This window comes from Perna viridis, chromosome 10 (genome assembly GCF_037379345.1).
Source record: "Perna viridis isolate PV_CMFRI_1.1 ecotype Kerala chromosome 10, ASM3737934v1, whole genome shotgun sequence".
Classification (NCBI taxonomy): domain Eukaryota; kingdom Metazoa; phylum Mollusca; class Bivalvia; order Mytilida; family Mytilidae; genus Perna; species Perna viridis.
Genome location: NC_142454.1, coordinates 15,249,228 through 15,261,539, shown reverse-complemented (window position 1 = coordinate 15,261,539; position 12,312 = coordinate 15,249,228). Strand labels below are relative to the sequence as shown.

General features: G+C 31.4%; 1 protein-coding gene across 10 annotated transcripts in view; it reads right to left on the bottom strand.

The window, feature by feature from the left end:
* LOC148604688 (transient receptor potential-gamma protein-like) overlaps window positions 1-12,312 on the bottom strand; it is a 115,724-nt gene continuing 103,412 nt past the window's right edge. For all 10 annotated transcript variants that reach the window (XM_088550003.1, XM_088550004.1, XM_088550006.1 and 7 more), the window contains exons 10-12: window positions 12,228-12,269; window positions 10,535-10,724; window positions 1-3,803 (exon numbers count right to left, since the gene is read on the bottom strand). In XM_088550003.1, coding sequence (XP_088406129.1) covers window positions 3,199-3,803; window positions 10,535-10,724; window positions 12,228-12,269 — 837 coding nt within the window. In that variant the 3' untranslated portion in view covers window positions 1-3,198. The remainder of the gene's footprint in view (window positions 3,804-10,534; window positions 10,725-12,227; window positions 12,270-12,312) is intronic.

Below are 12,312 nucleotides of genomic sequence, written 5' to 3'. Positions count from 1 at the left end.
CAAAAACAACTAATATTTTAATCTCATTTCAACTTGTATAGAACTTAGAACTTCATTTGTTCGTTCATGATTTATATACATATACATACTATGATTCAAATGAAGGTCACAATTACTTGGAACACAGGGACAAAGCTTTCATCAAATTTCGCCTCTATTTAAAACATTTAGATTTTGGAACTGAAAATTAAACTTAAAATGCCCTTTCATGCCCTTTCAAAACAGTAACAGCAATGACAGTACAATTTCAAAATCCAAATGAATCATTTAGAAAAAAGGAGGGTCAAACTATTCCCTGTTACCAAGTAAACAAACAAGAAAGTCCTAACAATAGGATTTGAATGGTTAATATGATCATCTGAAATAAAATAAACATTTCAACATTTAACAAAATAAATACTGACAATAAAGTTTGCAGGATGCCAATAATTCTGTGGTGTTTATAATGAAATTTATCAATAAAAAATAACACTATTATGCTCAAGTTTCTTAAATTAGTCTCTGTAGTCACACATCTTAATGTGACCTCAAACTTTGATCACATTTTATCCGTTAAAAAAAGGACAAAACAAATACATAAACAAACATAACTATAGCTTCAACAACATGGTGTATTCAAGGGAGATAATAATATAAAGGTACTCAAGGGAGATAATAACATAAAGTAAATAACAGAAAAATAAAAATAAATAGATATTGAAAGTACACACATTAAATATTTCACCACAAAGCAATAAATAATATGTAATTATATCCTAGAAATGAAGGTTACATTAAAACGGAGGTATTTTTTCATTATTGTAATGTGAAGAAATAGTCATAGATTCTTAAAAACTTAAAAACATGTACATAAAATATAGAAATAAAAGTTTAAAAATAAAATATCTCATATAGACCAACTATATTGCACTATCCCATACACATCAAGGATTTTTATAGTAGAAAAATCCTTATACACATACAATCAAGGCTTGCAGAATTTTGCAATTTTATCTTTATCTGCTATAATTAAAGAAAAAAATACTTGAAATAACTTGGAAATCAGCTTCCTTTAAAAAATATTTCAACTGTTTAGTCATTAGATAAAGCATTTATCACTGCAATTTGATTTTTTTAAGAGATAATGCAAATTTATAAAATCCAGAAAAACTCAACCTGTGAATTTACTTATTCAGAGGTTACATTTTAAGTACAGTGTTTTTTGTTTTTTGTTTTTTTTTTTTAAAGTTAACAAAAACCTCATTACATATTCTATATCATGAAGACATGATTAATACATAAAAATCAAAACTTTTTTATCAAATTTACTTCATGTCTCAAATGAACCCTTTGACCATGATTTTAATAGACCCTTCTATGGTTAATGAGCATGCTTAGTACACACTTCTGCAATGAAAATTTACCCCAAAACCTATCTCTCTGAAGTTTACCTCACATATGCTCATCAACTGTATAACAGTTAACACAAACGGGTCTATTGCCCAAATGTTTTGTCCTGTTCTATGCAGCATTAAATTAATTAATTACATTGAAACAAAAACATTGAGAATGTCGTTCACAATGTATGTATTTTCCGTACAATTATTTACATTAGAGAAACAAAAACCATCATTTAAAAACAAAACAGCTACCCTAATTCAAAATAAACAATTTTGACTATAATGTTTCGGAAAAAAAAAACATTTGAATTTGCTTAATTTTAAGAAAATTACAATTCAATTCAAATAACTTAAACAAGAAGAATATTGTTTTCCATAAAAAAAGCTGACAAAAATAGAAATTTGATTGTTTATTTATTTATCTATAAAATTCAAATTGCTAAATTGTATTACTTGTATCATCTAGCAATCACCATGGAAACTGAAAGACATATTTATCACAATTAACATGATAACAAGAATATAGTAAACTTCCATTATTTGGTGTATTTCACTTCATGTCAAGCACAAATATCATGCAAAAACCTCTTTGAGGCCTTAATTTTTACTTTACTACTCTAATTTCTTTTAAAAATGTTGGATTATCTCCCCTGGAAAAAACGTAAATACCTTGCTGAATTTTGCATTACTGCTTGTTAGATTTAAATGAAGAAACAAAATAGTTTCAGGAGGTAGACCTAGGGTAAGGGACATAACTCTTGAAATCAGAGATAGGTCTGAATCATATTCAATTTCACCAAACCCTATCAAGCTTTCATTTGTAACAGAATGAAATAATTCAAGTTACTTTGATGCTTACATGGGATTAATGTAAAATGCAGAATACAAACGTTCCAATGATTTGTAAGTTTTGTCCCTAATCTTAGATTTACCTCCTTAAATATGATAGTGACTACAACATTTCTACATTGCAGAATTAATTGGATGGATTGTAATTACAATGGTCCAGAAATATTATAATAACTGGGAATAATTTCTGTACAAATTAAAATTCCAAGACCACAAAATAACAGGAAAACACAAATACAGTGAAATATGTGTAAACCAAACCCTGTATAATCCAAATACCTGTCTAAAGCAGACACTTTTCTAAAGTCCCTATATATCATTCTAAATGTACTTTGAACCTTGGAATATTGAACACCTATGTAATCTGAACCAATATTAGGGGCTGATCCAGGATTTTAGATTAGTGGGGACGCATAGTTAAATTTTACCCAAGCAGAGTGAGGCGAAAATTTTTTGAGGTTAAATTTTTGAAATATTCTCCTTGAGTGGGTGCAATGTAGATATCTTTTGTGTTAAAATTAGCGAGATATTAAAGTTTCAACCTAAAACCGCCTACATCTACCCCTGACAACCCATGCTTTGCAAATTTTTGGGGGTCGCACGCCCGCCATGCCCCCGGCTGAATCCGCCCCCTAATATTAAAGTCCAAATGCAGTTCAGTTTAGGCAGGTTTCACTGTAACATCTGCAGTTAGGTTGGTTACAAAACAAAACCAATCATCATGGTACATCATGGAAGGAAACAATTCCAATTCTATGGTCAGCCTACATTACTATGGAAACACACATTCTTTAATTAGTCAGTATGGTACAAACCTATGGATGGACAAAGTAACCACAATACAACCGCTGCCTTTACAGTAAGTACCTAAAATTAGTGAAGTAAAAAACAAGGAGTAACAATCATATACACTGTATACTATAATGACAAATTATGACATAACAGAATGATATTAGACAGCAAACAAATATCACAAAAATGTCACTCTCTTTGATGGTTTTCCATCTGCCGGGTCATCACTGAACAGTTCTGAGAAAAAGTCAAAACTACAAGATGGCTGATCAACAGGATCTAAAATATCATCATGATCATCAGTTGGAACCTGTAGCCGTGACATGGTGTCAATACTATCTGTTCCAAACTTGTCACTGATTTTAGGACTGCCACTACTTTGTTCTGAGTTTAAATCCAGTGATTCACCAAGGCCTTCATCCCCTTTCAGAGTACTGAGACGGAAAACTGATTTGTGGTTATTAGATCTATCCTCTGATATGTGCTTTGTTTGCTCACGTAGTCTCTCCTGTTCGTGAATATGATCCCGCTCCAAATCATATCTGTTTTTCTTATCACTATTCCCTTGGGAATCTGGCCTTTCCTCGACTATTGTGTCAGTGTAGAGTCTGATGGGGGACAAAGGCTTCGGTGACAGAGGCTCGGAGGACGTTATCACAGTAGTAGGGACTGTCATAGAGACGCTAGTAATTGTGTTGTCTTTTTCTTTAATTGTCCCCATAGTAAATGAGCGTTTTAATCTTTCCATTGACATCTGGCTGCGCTTTCTAGATAACCTTCGATCTGAAATGAAGTCATGGTTGAGTTATCAATGTAAAACAAAATTAACACTAACACACCAACAGCATACATGTACAAAGCTCTTAAAGATATCTTAATAACATTTACTATTAAAATCATTCCTGATTACATATCCAAAAATTCTTTTCTTCTTGCATTTTGCTTAATTTGTTTCATTTGTATATTAATTAAATTTTAATTTTTATTCATTTACACTAATTGTGCTAATATTATGAAATTATCATTATCAAACCTAAAATCATGATAATGAATTTGCCACAGCAATACTAAAAGCCAAGTTTTCCCTCTGAGTGCCACTACCATAAGCATACCAAGCTGATGCTTTGTTTCCCTTTATCCACAGCGCATGTCCAAATAAGGGATAAAAAACAAGTAAAACACAACATTAAAAGCACATTGAAAGCTGTGAACAAATTGCAATATGAAGCTAGGTAATGTAAGTTTCAAACACTAATATGCTACATGTGCTTCCATGTTAATACAAAAAAAAAACATGAGGTGGAGAAGGTACTGTTTGGCTCACTCAGCAGGCTCCTGAAGCATGAACTACAAGTAATGTAGCATGTTGTGTATTGATTGGTAATTGCAAAAGTTTGAAAGTTAATGAAAAAGGTGTTTTTTTTTTTTTTTAATTTTTTATAAAGCCCTTACTGGTCTATTGTTTCTAAAGAGAAATTAAATATTCAAATGTAAATCTTATTCCTCTTTTAACTCTATAGATTATTTTGTGCTAACTGTAGGATTGTTATAAGTATGTGGGGAGCATGCTCAATGTACACTTCCAGGAGGAAAATTCTTTACTTCTACCCAAGCCCTACCTCCTGGAGGGGTATATTGAGCATGCCCATAACTTAATACTAAAGGGTATATTAACCTATTAACATCTTTTTCCACAATATGGAAATGGACAAAAAATAAATAAGAAAACATCAACAAAAGATAGAAATAAATGCAGTGTAATGCTTGGATGTCTCCAAATTTTTGTAAAAATTATAAGAAATTCAGAATAATGAATGAAATAATTTTAGACTTTGCATAGTTCAAGTGATGCAAAATCGTTGATAGCAAACTTACATGTAAATAGTGACAGATGAAGTTAAAAAAATGTGATTGAATAAATGTTAGGTCCTTTAAAAAAATATTCATGAAAGTTCCAATTCCAGTTAACAAAAGGCTCTTGAATAGCCTGAATCACTCACCTGGCAAACCATGACCTATTAAATAATTAAGTAAAGGTATCATGCTTTGTTACCATGTTTTACAAAAAATTGCTGGAAAAGAGGAATTGATGAATGCTGTAAGTTCAACTGAGTGCCTAAGGCACTGTAAAATGTTGGAAATACCTTCAAAGTGTTTTTAAAACCTTTGGAAAAAAATTGGGCAGGGTTCCCACTATGCCCTGTTATCCCATCAGGTGGTGAAAGATTAGCCTGCTATACATTCATCAAGAAAGAACATAAAATAGAGTTAAAAATGACTATACAACATTTTCATCATCATTATTCAACTTAGGAGACCATACTATATCAACCATATATTGTTGAAATCAAGCAAATTTGAGGGAAAATGGCAGCCGTTTTAAAAAAAAAGGCCGTTAAGAACAAATTTTCATCATCACCATTCACTATTTAACTAGAATACCATGTTTCCTAGAGAAACCAAAAAGAATTCGAATCCAAGCAACTGGTGAAAATGGCCTAAAATGATATTTCAATACTGCCAGTCAATTCAGAACATCATATTTATCTTATGAGTAGCTTTATCTTCATTATTCTTCTATAGTTGAAGAAAAAATAGCAAAAAAAAAAGTATTTTGATACCTATGTTTTATTTTTAGTAATGACTGCCATGCCAACTAGTGAACATTTTTAAACAATCAGTTTGTGCAGGATACCCTACAAAATAATTATGCTAACTTTCATTAAATTATGTCATATGGTTTCAGAGAAAAACGACAAAAAAAAATCTGTTTTAAGGGACATTACTCCTATATTGGGTGACAAATCATTTGAAAATTTTGGCATAGGTCTGTAATCTGATAGTGCATTATATCTAGTTCTATCAGAATTTTGCTAAATTCAATAGTTTTTGTATTATTTGCAAAAAATATTTTGCCCATTTGTTAGTAACTGCAGGCAGGCTTTTCAAATATTTAAAATAATCAGTTGGGTCAAACAGTTTCAGAGGAGAAGATGTTTGAAAAAATCTAACGACAGATGATGACAGTTGATGACAGATACAAAGTGATGACAATAGCTCACACGGCCTTTAAGAGGTAATTTAAGGCAAACAATATCACTGCACTGCATACCTTTGTAAAACTTTTGTTAAAAAATCAAGTGGCTATCATTTGCAGATGCACATGCTGACTGAACAAAGTGGGGGTGTGCGCAGTGAGGCTTCAGTGATTTTCTTTTATTTCAACCAATTTTTTTCTGAATAACAGGAGGGCACATGCCTGGTGTACCAGGCCTGGATCTGCTCTTGAGTGTATCCTGATTCATGATATGACCTTATTTTACATGAAAATAAAAAGCATGAACAGATACTGTATACGAGATGTAATAGATAGACAGAGAGAACCTGTATACCTCATAGCACATGGATTAATACAATGAGTAGCCATAGAATGTTTTAACATAAAAAAGAGTTACTGCATAAGATCTCAATATTAAATGCCTCACATTAAGGCTATAATGTTTTTTTTAATATTATCTCAACGAACTATAGTTTAACTGCCTTCACTCTGTAATCACAAATGTAAAAAAAACAAGTGAAATGCAGTGAAACAAATATACAATTCCCAAAAATGAATATTAGTAGATGGCAGAATAAAATATCTATAATGGAGAAATATTAGGTACCATAGTCCAATTAATACAAAAGAAAAGGTAAAGGGAAATAGAATACTAAAAGAATGAAGACACATTTTTGTAAAGAAAGTATGAAATTTTATAAGAAAATTTTTTAAAAAATGTATAAAATATTGAAATATCTAGACTATGATTAAAAAAGAAAATCTTACCATTTAATAGGAATTATCTAATCTATAAGATTTCAACACATTTTTCATGTAAATACTAAACATTCTCCTTTCAAGATGAAATGATCATATCAGTAGTAAATATGTTATTTTTGTTAGTACCTTAAGGAGCAACCATTTGATTTCTAAAGGGTCTAGGATAAAATTTTGAGTCCTTTTTTTCAGTGTAATTTCTAATCTGTCTTTTTACTTCTTACTCTATTATCTCCTGGATTTACCCAATAGACCAATCTGGATTTATTTTAACCATTCATCATCGTCTTGATTTGACCGTCCTCTCCACAAAAATCAAATAGTTGCTCCCTTACAGTGAACTTGAAAAGTGAAGTAGCATGATTTCTTTAGAGTATGTAAATTGAAGGTTTCAATTGTGGACTTAAGACAGCCTATTCTACAAGTCAGTGAAGCATGACATTGAATATAATTGTCTTTAGGCCATTCAAAATCAGTGAAGTATGACATTGAATATAATTGTCTTCTGTAGGCCATTCAAAGTTCATTCTCGTTTTTCAGGCCATTACAATTGTATTTGAGAGGGATCATATCTGTTAACCTTTGGAACAATTCACGTGGAAGATTCTCACCATTGACACTGCCTCATGTATCGTGTGGGAGATTATCAGTATTACGTAAAAGCAAATTTTAAATGTAAAAATTCTTTTTAAATATTTTTCACAAAAAATATTTTAAATTTTAACCAAAAACCTCCCACTAATCTTTCATTCTTATGTTGGAGATTCTAAATTTTTAACAGATTTTTTGGGCATCTTTCCCTAATTAGGGAAGGTTAGTTAACAGGTATGAGGATAGTTGTTTCTTTTTAGCTTTTAACTTATTTACTTCTGAACAAATGTGGTGAGAATGCTTTTTATGTTGCTCATTGGCAGGAAAAAATAGAAAGAGGTGCTTTAATATGGTGATATAAATGTATAATGAGACGCACACCTTTGAAAGAGATGAGGTAGGTCCTGAGTAACAAGAAATGACATTTGACGTTTAAGTGTTTCTATTTTAACTTCAATACTTTACAATTTATCGTTGGAAACTAGAACAAAATTAGAAATTGTCAAAATTAATATTAGTTTCTAGATAGAATAGGAAATCTATGTTACTTTACTATATTATGAAGTTGTTGTGATTATGAACATACCAAATTGTTCCACCAAAGTAATTTTTGAACAAAACTTTCAAAGATAGTATAACCCAACATGATGAATATTAATAACAAAGTACCAGGAAAGTTTCCAAGTTTTGGAAAACTTGTTGCAGACTGGTCATTAGCATAATCATATTATAACTCACCCCTACACTGGTAAATCAAATATTCATTGGTAGAACAATATGTTATGGCCAATTTCTGAAGAAATGACTTTGACAAAATGACTGTTAGTAAATGCTGTTGTTAGTAGAAGCTGCTCAATACCTCATTCTTGTGTTATAAAGAGTTGCAATACCAGTATATTAGTGGGACATGGTCAAGGAGAAGGGGGAATGATTAAAACAGCAGAGTTACCTGGGTCAAGGAGAAGGACGGGAACGATTAAAACAGCCGAGTCACCATCTTCAACTCACACAACACTCCGACATTCTACATTTTTTCAGTTTTTAAGTTATCTTGCTATAATTGTGAATGTATACATAAAAAATCTTCCTGTTCAACGATGTTAGAACTGTCAAATTTGTGAAGCAAATTTTTGGTTGTTCCCTCCGCAGGACTAAAACTCGTACCTCTTTGACATCTGTGGCAACACCACCTGCACTAAGTCCAGTGCCCTAGACCACTAGGTGGACTTAGTGCAGGTGGTGTTGCCATAGATGTCATAAAGGTACAAGTTTGAGTCCCACAAAGGGAACCACCAAACATTTGCTTCCCAAATTTGACAGTTCAAACATCGTTAAGTTTACGTTATCTTCCCTGTATCAATTTGATCCAATGGAGCAGTGTAGCGAATAGAGTCGTCACATTCTGAGACGTTCTACATATATATATATATATATATATATATATATATAATTATATGTCATAATATAATTGAATTACCTCCCCTTAAAAAATTGAAATATAACAAAAACTCTCATACTAATTTTATCAAGGTGTAAAACTGTACTTCAGTCTTGAAAATGATTGTAAAATTCAACTCAGTTGTTCAAAGACTGTGTTTACCACAGAATTGAGTTATTTCGCCTTATTTATTACTTATTTACCCTAAGTTGTTTGCCCCTGTATTTTCTTTGAATTGCAAAATAAAATATTTAGCACAATTCTGGAGTTCAAAACATTTAGTTACAACAATTTTACGTATACATAAAGTTATACTTCTAAAACAATATGTAAAACTTCTCGATCTTTCCATTCAACACAATTTTTCATTCAGAAAAAAGCAAAACTATATGTTAAAGTTTACACCAGGTAAAATGACAAAGGGCATACAGGAAATAGGGTGAGATAGCTCACATAGTGAACAAGGTTCAAAGTAAACATTACTCAGATTATATGTATAATTTCCAACATTTCGATAGTATAGTAGGAAATAATTGTATTGATGGCACTAGTGAAATGTTTCACATTTAAAATAAAATTTACTTTCTAGCTGCACTGGGCCATTTGCAATTTATAGAATTGTTTATTTATATAAGCCTATATAGTTAAATGTACAGAGAATACTCATGATTATCATGAGATTGAATTACCTTCCTTAGAAATGCTTATGCAGAAAGCATTTTTTTTTTAAATTAAGGAAACAACAGTAAGAGAAAAAAACAATGAATAGAGTTCTCTCTTTCATCCTAGTTTTGGCTGATAATACTAAAAAATTCACAATTTCAATTGGACTTGCAAGGACAAAAAAGATTATATGCAAATGAAGCATGAAAATATCATTTAGATTATACATGAAAAATGTTAAGCATTGCAGACCTGAGAAGGAAAAAAAAATGACAAAAATAAATGTTTCCGGAAGTGTTAAAGTTGATTCAAACAATTACTACATTTATTTGAATTCAAAAAAATTTTAAAGTCAGGACAGAATGTCAACTTTTTAGAACCTTATTTTTCACATGCAAATGCCCAATTTTTGTAATAATGATTTGTTTTTACAACATGATTTAGCAAAAACAAATCTGTCACTGATTTGTCATCATTTGGAAAATGATATTGCAACTCTTTATCAGCAAAATTGGTAGTTTTGTTATATTCACCTTTTTTCATTTATACTGTTACATGACCACTCCATACCAATCCAATATGGCAATCCACACTCACGGCAAACCCTATAAATACTCAATTGCTGGTTAGTTGACGTTATCATCCTTTAACTGACCACTTTTAAACACACATGAAAAACTACTGTGCGAAAATTTGTGACATTAGAGAATTGTGCAGAAAAAACAACACCAAAGTAAAAAGGAATGAACAATATGACACGAAAACAACATCTTTTATGTACAATATTTTAAAATTTCTATCACAGTTCCATTTCATTTGTTGATTCTATGCAACAAATAATCTCACAAAGGGACATAACTCCACAAGACTGTCTAGCAACAAAGGGAGATAAGCAGTGTAAAAACAAAAAGCTAAGCTATCCAAAATCAGTTTTGATACTGTTGGAAGAATCAAAACTCTCAGAAAAGCTCTCCATTATGCTTTTCCACATTCTCTTCTTCTTACTTGAAGTCTTTCCTTGATTTAAGTTTGGAGTTTTCATTCCATTGTTTTTCAATATTTCTAGCAGTTCATATCTAAATGATGATATATCTTGTTTAATCTCCGATATATCATCCTCGGTTACTCCTTCTCCTCTCATTGGACCCCTCTGCTTCTGCATAATGTATCTTTTCACAAGGTCTTTCATCACAGCCTTAAAAAAGTATTACCGGTACATGCAATATATATATATATGTTAAGGAATTTATTGATACTGTAAATTCAGAAATGTATTTTGTGCATAACTCTTTGCAATGTTTTCATCTTTAGCAGGTTATGCATTATTATTAATTATTATTAACAAAGTAAAATAAATTTCAGTTTTTGGCGGTATTGGCCACGGTTATAATTAAATTATACACTAACAAATAATATAAAACAACACTTGAAATTGAAAAGATGCAAGAACTGTTCAATGTAAATTTAAAGAATTATTTGTTTATTAAACCGGAAGTTGGGTAATCCTGGTATACAGAGATTCCCCGTATCACTGTCAGTTAATGTTGAATAGGTATAATCTGTATTCTTGTTGATAAGGGTAAATTGTCAAATAGATCACTGAATATTTAACCGGAAGTGTCAGAATGAAATGTTGGACCCTGGGGTACAGAGGTCCAGTTATACTGTTTCCACAAAATTATGTCACTGCGCGAAGTACCCTATGGTTGTACTTTGACAATCATCAGCTTTATGATTCCTTTAGATCCCGGGGTGAAGAAGCCCATTTTGCAGTATGAAGTTTAATAATCTTTAGCAAATAGTACGCTTCCAGCTTGAAATCTAGCGTGAAAGAGGAATTATGCTGATTTGATGTCACTAAGGATGCATAAAATTACCAATTCCAAGGTCAATGTGGCATATCAACGCACAATAACGAACCACAAATACCAGCCCTTGTATAACTCAATTTTTGTTTCATAGTACAAAAATTGTATTATTATTTTTAGTTGTTGTTATTTAGGGCTGTTCCAGTAAAACATTTATGAGACAGGGTCAGGTCTCCAAGCAAAGTATAAGGTTTAATACAAAACATCAATAGAGCTTCTATGGGTGGCTCCCCTGGTGAAAAAGTGCCTTTTTCGGGTGGCTCATATCTTTTAATGGAAAAGCCTTTAACAGAAAAATCCTGCATCAAAATATATATTCACAAATCAATTTTGTGAGTTATAATTATTGGGATTTTAAGTCATTCATATCTTACAATGATAAAGAAAACCTTAATATTCTGCAAGATATAAAACCCATTACATTTTCTGTTTTAAGTTTTGTTGCTTTTTGATATGGTTTATTGGCTTTTCACCATTTTAACCCAGTGATGCACGTGATTTTTTAACCACTGGATGGGGATGATGATTTAAATTCTGTCAGAGTTTTCTTGCCATTTAACAGTTCCAAGTTTTCTTCATGGGAGAAACAAATTCTCCTTCCATATTCTGGAGATTTGCAAGATTTCTCCACTCTTGATACTTAAATTTTAGACTTAACCCACATGCTGAGTTTCATGGGTTGAAATCTCAAATACAACTATCGCGAAAGGAGAAATCTTGTAATTCCCTTGAGACTGAAAGAAAATCTATATTTATTCCAATGTGTGGTTTAGATCTCCACCAAAATCAAATGTAGGCTGCTGTTCATTAATGTAACTTTTTATACACACCTGATATCTTATTTCTTTCTCATTTAATTTCTTCACAATTTTCTGTAAAAGAGAAAAAGGAGAAATTTTGAAATTCTCTTTCGTA